This window comes from Dasypus novemcinctus, chromosome X (assembly GCF_030445035.2).
Source record: "Dasypus novemcinctus isolate mDasNov1 chromosome X, mDasNov1.1.hap2, whole genome shotgun sequence".
Classification (NCBI taxonomy): Eukaryota; Metazoa; Chordata; class Mammalia; order Cingulata; family Dasypodidae; genus Dasypus; species Dasypus novemcinctus.
In genome coordinates, this window is record NC_080704.1 from 55392837 (window position 1) to 55407637 (window position 14801).

At 40.6% G+C, this 14801-nt stretch overlaps 1 protein-coding gene and 1 pseudogene across 1 annotated transcript; both read right to left on the reverse strand.

Annotated features, from left to right (window-relative positions):
- Positions 1 to 14801, reverse strand: part of LOC101424284 (glutamine synthetase-like) — a 416428-nt pseudogene that overhangs the window by 235197 nt on the left and 166430 nt on the right.
- On the reverse strand, positions 8453 to 10382 carry LOC101417533 (RNA-binding motif protein, X chromosome-like). The gene has a single exon (XM_058291672.2). The coding sequence runs from the start codon at positions 10257 to 10259 to the stop codon at positions 9117 to 9119; it is 1143 nt and encodes a 380-aa protein (XP_058147655.1). The 5' UTR covers positions 10260 to 10382; the 3' UTR covers positions 8453 to 9116.

The window sequence follows — 14801 nt, forward strand, 5'->3', positions numbered from 1 at the left end:
CCCATGCTTCCAATAGGACACAATGGAAGCATTTGAAGACACTCTCAATTCCTTCACCTGCATCCCAATCACCAGCCCACACCCCCAGGTTTGTGCCTTACTCTTCCACTCTCAATCACTGGACCTTAAATTCTCCACTTACATTCATGTAGGACAACTGTGAATTCCCTTCCCAGTTATGCCAAAGTTTGGGTCTGCTTGCTCATGTCTTATTGTTTTGTCATTTTCCTCAATAGACCCAAGGGTCTGACCTCACTGCCCTGGATGTCAGAGTTCTGAAAAGAAAGCTGTTCACCCACTCAGCCTTGTCCCCCATGCCAGGAGCAGACAGGAGTTTTGACTAATGTGTCACAATGAGGAAATAGCAAAAAGAGTGAGATACTGGAAACTGAGATTAAGATTTAGAAAGAAAATGGAGGACATTTAATTCCTCCTTCACGGTCCTGAAGGAATCCTCATGCAGGCATGAAAGAAGCAGAAGTGCTCACAGGCTTTCTTGGGTCTTCTGAATCCTCACCTCATCACCTTTGAACTGGCTGACACTGTCAACTGATTTATTTTAACTTTTAGGTTGAACCATATGCACATGCCACTCTTGGAAATCAAAAAGATCAACTATTGGGAATTTTACATGGCATAATATAATATGTGCACTGGAAGTTTCCAAACCATTCATAATCCTTTTAAGATATGCAGTTCACCTAACCCATGTGAATCAAGAACTCCTAACAGAGAAATTAACATAAAAAACCAATTAACAAACAGGCCACTACCACCACCACCATCACCACCGTGCTCCAAGTAGTAGTAAACTCAGAAGTGTTTTGTAGAGATCCTGCCACAACCAAGGACATCCATGGTAAACAGCCCCCCCCCATGAAAATGAGTAAACCATAATAAATTATAAATCTCTCTGGGGAAGAGTGAGCAAAAGGAATATTTACACCCTTACAACTAGATTCAGAAATAACCCAAATAAATGTTAATAGATACATTCAAAATATATCAATATATAATGAAAAAGTAAACATTTTAGGTAAAATACAACAAAATGTTTAATGAACAAATTCATTTTAGTCAATATGAAATTGTATGCCACAAAGAGTGGAAGTGGGGCAGGTACCATTTTATTGTAGGGGGAAGGGCAGGGAGGTCACAGGATGAAAACTAAGGAAGAGAGAAAATATATCTCTACTATCTAAAAATTGTGGGAGGGTGGGGCCTAGAGAAAATGGGAAACTAAAGAGAAGAGGGAGGTCTATATCCTTGGAAAGAAACAGAGGACACTGAGCTAAGGGCAGGGGGTGAGATAAAGAGAAAATTTCAAACAAATTCATGACCATAAACTATAAACGCACTGTGCTGATACTGTGGGAAAAGGAATGGTGAAGAGGGGTAATGAGAGACTCTTTCTGGGAAGAGGTTAGGAAAGCCTCAATCCTTCCTGCCGTGTGCTTCTCCTCATCCGGTCCTGCCCCTCTGGGTTGTGTAGGTACACATGTGTCCACATGTACAAAATCATCGGTCCTCTTTCTTTCCCATCACCATTCTTGCCTGATAGAGCTCCAGTTTCTGTCATCTGTAACTCCTTTCTAGGAGGGGAAGGGGAAAATGAGCCTTGCCACCACCATCCTCGGCTGATTCTATCAGAATTCCTGGTGGTGGTAGGAGTTGGAGTCAGAATATTTTATAATAGCTACCCTGTTGGAGAACTTTCAGTCTGTCAGGCTTTCTGACAGTCAAACGCAGGGGTAAACTACAAAAATATCTTTCCACAGACAGGCACACTGATGTCATTCCCAGGCTGGAGAATTTTGATGGATTTGATGAGTCCATTCTTGTGGCACTTATCAGGCACATCCTCCATGATCTTTTCATACTCAATATCTAGAAGCTCCTCAGGCAGCTACATGCTCAGCAAACTCAGCCCCTCATTTGTGTGGCCACCTATCTGCACCTGAGAACTCATCAGACTGGGCACTTGCAATGTCACCAGCATCAGGTTCATCATGTTCAGTGTCATGTTCTTGGCTTCTACACTTTCCCTCTATCTGGACTATATCCCACTCCACTCTGCTACGATCTGATCTATGACACTAATGCCCAAATACCCAGAGAAGGCATACCATTTTCAGGGTACTACAGCATTGTCCTTGACCAGTTGAAGGCCTTGAGGGGCCCCAAAGAAGTCAGCAGTCCTTCTAACTGTTATTAGTCAAATAGTTAGACAAACCCCTAATGAAGAATGGAGGGCAGAGTCTGAGACCATAGCAACACAGCACTGGACACATAGATGGAGACTCTCCAATGTGCTAGGAAGCAGCTGATAGTTATGAATCTTCAGAGCTTTATCAACTGGTTTTAGAAAATGATGCTATCAAAGGTCATGGCCTGGATCATCACTTCTACTGAGTAGAACTCCAGAAAGGCAAAACGCTTATTCTAGGTAATCAATATGGTCAAGACCGGATTGCCAGGGGCCTGGGTCAGTCTCCTTGTCCTGCGCTTGCTGGTTCTCCTTGAGCTGCAACTGGAACAGAGGGAAATATGACATATGGAGGAGCCTGTAGACAACCCCATTTGTATGGTCCTTGTCTCACCTTGACTCACCTTGCCCCTGACCCACCAGTCACACCCTGTTTCAACTCCTTACACAAATATAAATACAAAGACAAGAACAGAACATCAGGCAAAAAAGAACCTGCTGATTTAAACAGAACCAGATTAAAATTTTAGAAACAAAAAATAGTCATAAACATCAGGTTGAAGAGCACAAACAGTTGAATGGAAAAGTAATGACTTCATAATCAAGGTCCTAGGATGCTTGTGATAAATGGAATGAAGGAAATGAACAGAATAACAAACAGAATACTGTGCTTGAAGACAAGTCTGTGCTATGAAGAGTCTCTTTTAGACAGGGTGGTCAGGGAAGCCCTGGTGGTCTCTAAGGGCATGGCATTCTAATTCAGACCTCAAATCTAACCTTACACCTTAAGGAACTAGAACAAGAAGAGCAAGCCAAACCCAAAACAAGCAGAAGGAAGGAAATAATAAAAATTAAAGCAGGGATAAACAAAATAGAAAAAGAAATAGAATTGACAAAACCAAAAATTGTTTCTTCAAAAAGAAAAACAATGAGAGCAGGTTCAACCCAGTGGTTGAGCACCTGCTTTGTATATACAAGGTCCCAGGTTCAATCCCTGGTGGTGCCTCAAAAAAAACAAAAAAAACAACAACTGGCAAAGCTTAGGTAGGATGGCCAAGAAAAAGAGAGGGAGGATGCAAATTACTAAAGATCAGTTGAGCTCTTAAGGTCTCCATTCACTGCAGGCAGACAAGACTACTGCTGTCAGGCCTCTATTTCTCCACATTGTAAGATATATCCACGTTGCTTGTACACATTATTGATTCGTTTCCTTTTTCTTTCATACACAGCTTCTAAGAACATTTTCATACCTTTAGTGAACATATGTATGCATTTCAGTTGGGTAGAAAGTGCCAAATTGTTTCCCAGCATGTTTGTACCAATTTACACTCCCACAGGTCAATTAGAACCCCTCTACATTTTGCTCAATACATGGTATTGTCAGACTTTAGTGATTTTTGCCATTTTTACATGTGGTGGTTTTTCACTGTGATTTTAATTTGCAGTTCCCTGAATATTAATGTTTTTATTTTTCAGTTCTAAAATTTCCATTTGGTTCTTATTCATATCCTCTATTTCTTTGCTGAGACTTTCTTTTATCATTTGTTGCAAGAGTTGTCACTATTTCTTGTTCAAATATTTTTATAATAGCTGCTTTAAAGATTTGTCATCTAATTCCATCATCTGTAGCACTTGTTGGCATCTGTTGATTGTCTTTTCCCTTTCACATTGAGATTTTCGTGGTTTTTCATATGCTAAGTAATCTTGATCATATCCTGGACATTTTCATCATGACATTGTTTAAATCCTATGGAGAATGTTGATAGTTTTGTTATAGCAAGAATCATTCTGATTTGGTTCAGGTTTCAAGTTCCGGCCCATCTTCTGTGGGCGATGAGTCCAATGCCAATTCCATTCTCAAAGCCTTTGCAGTGCCCTTCAGATCTGTTCCCAATGTGCACCACCCATTTGATCTGTCTGGGACCTAGATGATGGTCTATCCCAGTTCACTTCTTAAAGACGTTGGTATACTAATTAGGAATAATTCCATGCATGTGCAGTTAAAGGGTGAACCCTAGAGTTCAAAAAAAATTGTATGGGGTCACTTTACCAAGTTCCTCCCTATAAGGATGGAGGGAGGCCCCCTCCTCCTGGGACAACAGCTCCACCAATTGGAGAGAAAGGTGCCCCTCCCTCAGAGTTTTGATTTCTATGAACTCCCGGTGTGGTCACTGCCACTGTCACCATGAAACTGCTTAGGGGCCTGTACATAGGAAAATAGAGAAAATAAAATAAAAGTAAGAAATAAAATGGTGAAGGGATTTCTACACTCTCTGTGAGCATTAAGAATTCTGTTTCCTATTCCTCAAGCCAGAACTAGAGGGCTTCTCCTGGATCTCTTTCTGTCTGTACCACAGTGCTCACTTCTGGGTTTTTACCTGCGTGAAGTTCAGCCTGGAGACTGTGAGAGGAAAATAATGGCAAACTCACTGCCATTTCAGTGGTACTTCAAATTCTGGATGTCTTTTCCAGTACTTGAGGTCTATTTACTTTCCGAGTCCTCGAAGAGCTGGACTAAACCTGTGAAGTCTGTCACCCCTGAAATGTGTGACCACTGATGACTCTGCTCAAAATTTTTTTCTTATTTTATATTTAAGCTTTGTAAAAGTCACGCCCATATCTATATAGCTTAGTGTGCTGAGATAATTACTTAGACTGACCACGCTCCAAATCATTTTAGCCCTTTCCAGCAGCATCTGCGAAGTGTATTTTCATGGCCTACCCTGCCCTGATTGAACTACTGTACCAACAAACATGGAGGAAAGATGGGAGCTACCCTGGGGGAAAAAACATAAACTGTGTTGTTCTTAGTCAAAATTGAGTAGTTCTGATGAATAAATACTTGTCTGTTTGTAGTATGCATTTGGCTGAATTCAAGAGCACCAAAATGGTTGTTTTGATAGTTTTTTTCCAGCTTTATCAATATTTTTGGGGGAAAGGATTTGTCAACATTGTAGTCATGCCAGAGCAGAAGTCTCCTTTATGTTGTTTTTTTTTAACAAATCAATTTTATTGATACATATTAATAAAGCAGACAGGGAAGTGGACGTGGCTCAACTGATAGAGCGTCCGTCTACCATATGGAGGATCCAGGGTTTGATCCCTAAGACCTCCCGACCTGTGTGGAGCTGGCCCACACTCAGTGCTGCTGCTGCACACAAGGATTGCTGTGCCACGCAGGGGCGTCCCCGCGTAGGGGTCCCCCAGGCGCAAGGAGTGTGCCCTGCAAGGAAAGCTGCCCCACGTGGAAAAAGCGCAGCCTGCCCAGGAGTGGTGTCGCGCACACACACGCAGAGCTGACGCAGCAAGATGACGCAACAAAAAAGAGACACAGTTTCCCGGTGCCACCTGACAATGCAAGGAGACACAGAAGAACACAGAGTGAATGAACACAGCGGACAACAGGGGGGAAGGGGAGAGGAGTAAATAAAAAATAAATCTTAATAAATAAATAAAGCATACCATTCATCCAAAGTGTACAATCAATGGTATTTGGTATAATCACATAGTTTTGCAGTCATCACATCAATCATTATTAGAGCATTTTCATTATTTCAATAATAATAATGATAAAAAACAGACAAAGAAAATTCCTCACCTCTCAATCTCCCTCAGTTTCCCTTGCTGTACATAGCTGCTATTCTGGCTATTCTTACACAATTATTTATTTGTTTATTAGACAGTTTTATTTAGATATATTCACATGCCATATGATCTATCCAAAGTGTATAATCAATGGCTTTTAGTATAATCACAATGCTGTACATTCATCATCTCAAAAATTTTAGAACAATTTCAGTACTCTAAAAAGAAAGACCCCATACTCCTTAGTATTACTTCCTCAGTCCTACATAACCACCAATCTAATTTCATCTTAATAAATTGACTTACATTTATATTTTATATAAAAATGGAAGCATATAATATGTAGTACTTTGTGTCTAGTTTCTTTCACTTAGTATAATGTTTTTTGTTGTTATTTTTTAAATCAATTTTATTGGTACATTTTAATGAAGCATGCAATTCATCCAAACTGCACAATCAATGGTGTTTAGTATAATCACTTAGTTGTGCATTCATCACTTCGATCATTGTTAGATGTTTTCATAACAATAATAAACAGACAAATAAACAAGAAAATTCTTCACCTCTCAATCTCTTTATGTTTCCCCTGCCGTAGATAGCAGCTATTTCTGGCTATTCTTGCACAATTATTTATTAAGCAGTTTTATTGAGATATATTCACATACTGTATGATCTATCCAAAGTGTATAATCAATGGCTTTTAGTATAATCACAAGGTTGTGCATTCATCACCACAAAAAAATTTAGAACTGTTACATTACTTCAAAAAACCTCCATACCCATTACCATGCCTTCGCCAACACTACATAATACACTAATACAATTTCATCTTTATGAATGGATTTATATCTACATTTTATATAAATAGAATCCTACAATATATTACACAATATATTTAGTTCATAGTAGCACAATCATACAGTATTTTTCCTTTTGCGTCTGGCTTGCTTCACTCAACATAATGTCCTCCAGGTTCATCCATGTTGTCATACACTTTACGACTTCATTTCTTCTTACAGGTCCAAAATATTCCATCCTGTGAATACACCACAGTTTGTTTATCTATTCATTGATTGACAGACACCTGGATTGTCTCCAACTTTTGGCAATCGTGAATAATGCCACTATGAATGTTGGTGTGCAGATGTCTGTTCATGGCACTGCTCTCAGTTCTTCTGGGTATGTATCCAGTAGTGTTATTGCCAGGTCACCTGGAAAATTTATATTCCACTTCTGTAGGGACTGCTGAACAGTCCTCCACAGTGGCTGTACAATTCTACAATCAATAAATCATTTTGGGTAGGATTGACATCTTCATGCTATTTAGTCTTCCAATCCATCAACATGGAATGTCTTCTCCATTTGTTTAGATCTTCATTGATTTCTTTTAGCATTGTTTCGTAGTGTTCTGCATATAAGTCTTGTACTTCTTCGGTTAAATTGATTCCTAGGTATTTGAATCTTTTTGTTGCTATTATAAATGGAATTTTCCCCCTGATTTCTACCTCAGATTGTTCAATACTAATGTACAGAAACATTACTGATTTTTGCATGTTGATCTTGATCTTGTATCCTACCACTTTGCTGAGCTCATTGTTAGCTCAAGTATTTTGTCATAGAAAATTCAGAGTTTTCTAATTATTGGATCATGTCATCTGCAAATAGTGAGAGTTTTACTTCTTCTTTTCCTAGTTGGATGCCTTCTATTTTTAACTTGTGTACTTGCTCTAGCAAGAAGCTCTAGCACAAGGTTGAATAACAATGGTGACAGTGGGCATCCCTGTCTTCTTCCTGATCTTAGAGGGAAAGCTTTCAAACTTTCCCCATTGAGTATAATGTTGGCTGTGGGCTTTTTGTATATGCCTTTTATCATATTGAGGAATTTTCCTTCTATTCCTATATTTCGAAGTGTTTTATTAGGAAAGAATGCTGGATATTGTCAAATGCCTTTTCTGCATCGATTGAGATGATCATGTGTGTGTTTTTTTTTCCCATCAGTTTGTTAATGTGGTGTTTTATGTTAATTGATTTTTCAAATGTTGAACCACCCTTGCATACCTGGAATAAATCCCACTTGGTTGTGATGTATAAATCTTTTGATACACTGTTGGATTCGATTTGCAAGTGTTTTTTTTTTTTTGAGAATTTTTGCATCTATGTTCAATAGAGAGATTGTTCTGTAATTTTCTTTACTTGTAATGTCTTTATCTGGCTTTGGTAGTAGGATGATGTTGGCGTCATAAAATGTATTGGGGAATTTTCCCTTCTCTTCAATTTTTTGGAAGAGTTTAAACAGCATTGTTGTTAATTCTTCTTGAAATGCTTGGTAGAATTCACCTGTGAAGCCATCTGGTCCTGGACTTTTCTTTGTTGAGAGATTTTTGATGACAGATTCAGTCTCTTTAAATGTGATTTGTTTTGTTAAGTTCTTGTATTTCTTGTAGTGTCTGTGTAGATTGTGTATTTCGAGGAATTTGTCCATTTCTTCTAGGCTGTCTAGTTTGTTGGCATACAGTTTCTCCTAATATCCTCTTTTTTTTTATTTTATTATTTTATTTTTTTTATTTTTGTTGGTTTTGGTCAAACTTTTTTATTTAGTATTCTGTAGTTGTTTAACACACACTTAAATGGTCTTACTGCTTACTGGGGGAGGGGAGAAAGGGGAGGTTCTTGCAGATTCCTAAAGAAATGTCAGAAAGGCAAAATATGGCCAGCATTATATCCATGTTTTTTTTTGGCGGGGGGGGGGGGGGGGGGGGGGGGCTTTACTGGGTGAATAGCACTTTCCTTACATAAGCATCTGATCTCAGTTTTCCATACTGAGAACAGAGATTTCAGTTTGAAGACATCCTGAAATCCTAATTGTAGCATTACCCCCACCACCCGCTAAAATATCTAGCTTGTATAGGCAGAAAGATTCATCTCTCCATTTTAGATGGCTAGATGTTTGTGGAAGCTCTCTGGAGTGCTTGCTGCATTTACTGGGGAAAATCAGATTGGAAGTGGCCTTTAGGGACATTCTTACTTGGAAAATTACAACACTAGTACACAAGTCAAGTCTTACACATTTAACATTTGCTTGTTGAAAGCAATGTCATAAATCAAATAAAATTAAACATGTTTTACTTTTCCTCACAAGAACATAAAAATTATGGAGGGGAAACTTAACAGGTAATTTAAAAAAGGTAACACAATTTTTCCTCTTAGTAGTCCTTGGGTATTTATGACAACTGTTTCCACTTTTTGTTTGTTTCCTTTGAACAGGGGTTTTGATCCATAGTTTTGTTTGTTTTTAGTATCTGCTTCTGCCTCCCCCTCTATCAGATCAACTTCCTCCACGGCCACCACCTTTTGGTGCTCCGCGGCTTGAACTGCTGTAGGAATCACGTGGAGGAGGGTACCCCCTTTCCATAGAAGGGGGAAGCCCTCTTTCTTGTCTGCCAACCCGATCACGGCCACTTGAGTAGAGATCTCTTCGGCTGCTTGAGTAACTGTCTCGACTTCCACCATGTCCGTCCCGTGAGCTGCTGTAATCATCATAGCGACTGCTTCCACCATAAGATGGCGGGGGCCCTCGTGTAGGTGGAGCACTACGTGAGTTACCATAACTCTCATATGAATCTCTGTAGGACCCTCCACTCGGATGATCTGAATAATCTCGATCACGACCATAGCCATCTCTATCACTATAGCCTCTTGAAGGGTAGTCATCACGTGAACTGGAATGACCATAATCACGGTATGTATAATCTCTTGGTGGTGGTGCATAATCTCTCGTATCACGAGAACTTGGGTAATCTCTGCTTGAATAGCTGTCTTTAGTAGAATATCCATCATCTCTTGGGGACAAATAAACATCTCTACGAGAGGGCAAGGGTTCCCTTCGTGGCGGGCCTCCATAACTATCTCTTCCACGTGAAACAGGAGCTCTCCCTCCCATTCCACTGCTGCTGCGAACTGGTCCTGAGGGAGCAGATCTTTTAGGAGGAGGTCCCCCACTTCGTGGTGGTGGTCCTCTTTTCACTGGAAGTGGTCCCCTAGAAGAGGTCATGTTAAAATCCATGGAATAGCCACCATCATCCATGTGCCCTCCACGTGAGGGAGGTCCTCTGGTTCCTCCGCTTCCTCCTCTTCCGCCTCTAAGACCTCTAGGAGGGCCCCTGCTTCTTGGAGGTGGAGGTGGTCCATGTCTACCACTTTCAAATGATGGTTTAGTGGCTTGTTCTACCTTGATGGCTTTTCCATCTAAGGACTTTCCATTCATGTCTCTGGCTGCATCCTTGGCATCTGCCGGGCTTTCAAAGGTGACAAAAGCAAAACCTCTCGACTTGTTGGTTTCACGATCTTTCATCAAGAGTACTTCCACTATTCGTCCATATTTGCCAAACACTGCTTCAGGGGCTTTCTCATTTGTTTCTGTATTGAGCCCTCCAATGAAGAGCTTTCCCGGACGGTCTGCTTCAACCATTTTTTTTTCCCGGAGTCGGAGAATCTAGAACGGTTTCAAGCTTCCAGGAACTCGCCAACAGGCGCTTCCTAGCTGCTCAGGAGGCTTGCGGGCTGCCGGGTAGGGGGAGAGGGTACAAGAAGAAAGCCGGCGGAAGAGGATACGACGAGAAAGTCGCTAGCACTACTGCGCAACGAGAGCCTAATATCCTCTTAATCTTTTTATTTCTGTGGGGTCAGTCATAACTTCACCCCTTTCATTTCTGATTTTATTTATTTACATCTCCTCTGTTTTTCTTTGTTAGACTAGCTAGAGATTTGTCTATTTTACTGATCTTCTCAAAGAACCACCTTTTGGTTTTGTAGATTTTCTCTATTGTTTTTTTGTTCTCAATTTCATTTATTGCTGCTCTAATATTTATTATTGCTTTGGGGATGGTTTGCTGTTCTTTTTATACTTTCTCCAGTTGTTCAGTTATACCTTTGATTTAAACTCTCTCATCTTTTTTAATATAGACATTTAAGGCTCTGAATTTCCCTCTTAGGACTGCCTTCACTGTATCCCATAAGTTTTGATAAGCTGTGTTGTTGTTTTCATTCGTCTCAATATATTTACTAGTTTCTCTTACAATTTCTTCTTTGACCCACTGATTATTTAGGAGTGTGTTGTTCAGCCTCCACACATTTGCAAATTTACCTGTTTCCTGTCTATTATTGATTTTTAGGTTCATTCCATTATGATCTGAGAAGGTGGTTTGTATAATTTCAATCTTTTTATATTTATTGAGACTTACATTGTGACCTAATTTATGGTCTATCCTGGAAAAAGATCCATGAGCACTTAAGAAGAATGTATAATCTCCTGAGTTTGGGTGCAAAGTTCTGTATATGTCTTTTGGGTCTAGCTCGTTTATAATATTGTTCAAGTTCTCTGTTTCCTTGTTGACCTTCTGTCTAATTGTTCTAATGATGTGAGTGTTGTGTTGACATCTCCAATGATAATTGTAGAGATGTCTATTTCTCCCTACAGTTTTGCCAGTTTGCCTCATGTATTTTGGAGTACCCTGGTCAGATGCATAGATATTTATGACTATTATTTCTTCCTAGTGGATTGTCCCTTTTATTAATATATAATGGCCTTCTGTATCTGTTATAACTTTTTTGCATTTAAAGTCTGTTTTGTCCAATATTAGCATAGCTACCCCTGCTCTTTTTTTTTTTTTAACCTGCTCTTTTTTTGATTACTGTTTGTATGGAGTAGCTTTTTCCAACCTTTTACTTCCAGCCAGTTTATATCCCTGGGTCTAAGGTGAGTCGCTTGTAAGCAGCATTTGGATGGCTCATGTTTTTTCTATCCATTCTGTCAGCCTGTATCTTTTGATTGGGTAGTTTAATCCATTCATATTCAATGTTATTACTATAAATGCATTATTTACTTCCAACATTTTATGCTTTGGTGTTCATATGTCATACCTTGTTTTCACCTTTCTTTTTACTCTTTTGGTTATACTTTCTGCTCTTCTTTCTTCTATGTTCTCCTCCAAGCCTCTCTCTCCTGTGTTTTTCTTTCAGGCTATAAGTCTCCTTTAATAATTCCTGCAAAGCTGGATTCTTTTTTATAAACTCTTTTGTTTCTCTTTGTGAATATTTTAAACTCACCTTCATATTTGAAGGATAATTTTGCTGGACAAAGAAGTCTCAGGGAAGTGGATGTGGCTCAAGCAATTGGGCTCCTGTCTACCGTATAGGAGATCCAGAGTTCAATTCCTAGGGGCTCCTGGTGAAGGCCAGCTGGCTGGCATGGCGAGCTGGCCTGAGCAGAGAGCTGGCCCATGTGCCGTGCTGGGCCATGCAGTGAGCTGGAGAGCTGGCACAGCAAGATGATGCAACAAAAAAAGACACGGAGGAGAGACAAGGGACACAGCAGACCAGGGAGCTGAGGTGGTGCAAGAGATTGAGCAACTCTCTCCCACTCCTGAAGGTCCCAGGGTCAGTTCCTGCTGCTACCTAAAGAGAAGACAAGCAGACACAGAAGAATGCACAGCAAATGGACACAGAGAGCAGACAACAGGGGGTGGGAGGAGAGAAAAAGAAATAATCCTTTAAAAAAAAAGAATTCTTAGCTGGCAGTTTTTCTCTTTCATTATCCTAATTGTATCATATTACCATCTTCTTACCTCCATGATTTCTGATGAGAAATCCACACAAAGTCTTACTGGATATCCCTTGTATGTGATGTTTTGTCTCTCCCTTACTGTTCTCAGAATTTTCTCTTTATCTTTGACATTTGATTTTCTGAGTAGTATGTGTCTTGGAGTACATCTATTTGCATTTATTCTGATTGGGGAACACAGCACTTTTTGGACATGGAAGTTCATTTCTTTTGTGAGAGTTGGAAAATTTTCAGCTATTATTTCCTCAGATACTCTTTCTGCCCTTTTTCCTTCTCTTCTCATACTGGAACTCCCATGACATGTATGTTGTTGTGTTTTGTATTATCATTCAATTCCCTACTTAATTTTTTCCTTTCTTTTCTCTCTTGTATTCTAGATTTTCTGTCTTTGCTGTCACTTATTCTTTCTTCTATCATTTTGAGTCTGCTGTTGTATGCCTCTAATGTGTTTTTTTTTTTTTTTTTTTTTTTTTTTTGCTGCGTCTTGTTTCCTTGTCCACTTCTGTTGTCGTCAGCGGCACGGGAAGTGTGGGCGGCGCCATTCCTCGGCAGGCTGCTCCCTCCTTCGCGCTGGGCGGCTCTCCCTACGGGCGCACTCCTTGCGCGTGGGGCTCCCCTACGTGGGGGACACCCCTGCGTGGCAGGGCACTCCTTGCGCACATCAGCACTGCGCATGGGCCAGCTCCACGTGGGTCAAGGAGGCCCGGGGCTTGAACCGTGGGCCTCCCATGTGGTAGACGGACACCCTAACCACTGGGCCAAAGTCCGTTTCCCTCTAATGTGTTTTTTATCTCACCTATTGTGTCTTTCATTCCCATGAGCTCTGTTACTTTTCTGTTTAGGTTTTCAAATTCTTCTTTGTGCTCACTCAGTGTCTTCTTGATGTCCTTTATCTTTTTAACCATATTGTCTTTCAACTCATGAACTCGATTTTGGAAATGTATGTGTATCTCATTGATTAGATGTCTCAAATACTACATCTCTTCTGGGGCTTTGATATATTTCTTTTCTTGGGCCATTTCTTCCACTTTTCTAATTTGGCCTGTAATTTTTTGCTGATATCTTGGCATCTGATTAGGATGGTGAGATTACTCAGCTACTCAATTTCTCTCTTTTTCATAGGGATTTAGTCATGGGAGCCTGTGTGTTATTGCTGTTCTTTGATTCTTGGTTCAACCTGTTCTGGGTCTTTAGCATTTTCCCTGTTAGTTGCTCAAATATGGGCCCTGGGCCCAATAATAGGTCACAGACCCGCTTCCTAGGTTCTTAGGGAGGGAGGCCAGGGCCCACTGGATGGAATGTGGGAGAGTGTGGGCTATGATGTGGACCATTGACCATGAGGTGCAGCGATGCCCAGAGATGTACTTACCAAATGCAATGGATGTGTCATGATGATGGGAGAGAGTGTTGCTGGGGGGTGGGGCGGTGGGGTTGAATGGAACTTCATATTTTTTCAATGTAATATTTTTTAAAAAAAGAATTTAAAAAAATCTGGAAAAGTGTCTCCTACTTATTTTTAGTTTCCTCATGTACATTTCCTTGGCCCACCAGATGGCGCTCCTTGGCAGACCTCTCAGTTCAATGTCTGGTAGAGTGTGTTTGCTGCAACACTGACCAGATCAATGTGATAGTCTCCTGCCTGGAGGCAAAGAGCCTCATAATTTAGGCTTTCTCAGAGTTAGTTCTGCAACCTTCACTGTCAGTCCCCTCCCTTTTCCTGGGTAGGAAATAATTCTACTACCCTCTGCATCGTCAACAACCAGTCCTGGCCAGTAGAGAGGGAGATTGAGAGGTTTGGATTTAGTCCCTTGGCAGCTCCCAAGGCAAACTATGGCATAGTCCCAGCTGCCCTGGAAGGCCTCGTGGAACACAGCAGATCAAGGTTGTGGGTCAAGAGCTGAGTCAGCCTTAGGCTGTACCCCCTTTCTTCCCTTTTCTGGGGAGGTGGGTCTTTGAGGCCCCCTTTGTCGATAGCCACCAGCCCCAAGGCCTGAGATTTCAGAAGTGTCTATATGGATAGATGAGGGGAAATGTTCGCAGTTGCATCTGCAGTTTATAAGAACAGTTTTGCCATCATGATTATTTTCCTTTGCTTCTCTCTTCTGGGTGGTGTCCAGCCTTCCCCTGATGTCCTAATCCCTAGAAGGTTTTTTCCAGGTCATTTCTGCCTATCTTCTAGCTATTTTTCTGGGAGAAAAGGGAGCCCCAAGTTTTTCTAATCCACCATTTTCCCAGAAGTCACTCTGCCTTATGTTCCATATAACAAAAGCAGTGGAAGAAAACAGCTTACCTAACACCAGTCCAAACCCTCAATTTAAAAGCAAGACAATCCACAGACATTCTCAAAATGAAACATCTACTACCTGTTAATGATTTGGGCTATGGGTGGGA

Excerpts from the sequence above, each read along its gene's own strand:
- LOC101417533 (XM_058291672.2), bottom strand. The coding sequence starts at position 10,259 with ATGGTTGAAGCAGACCGTCCGGGAAAGCTCTTCATTGGAGGGCTCAAT.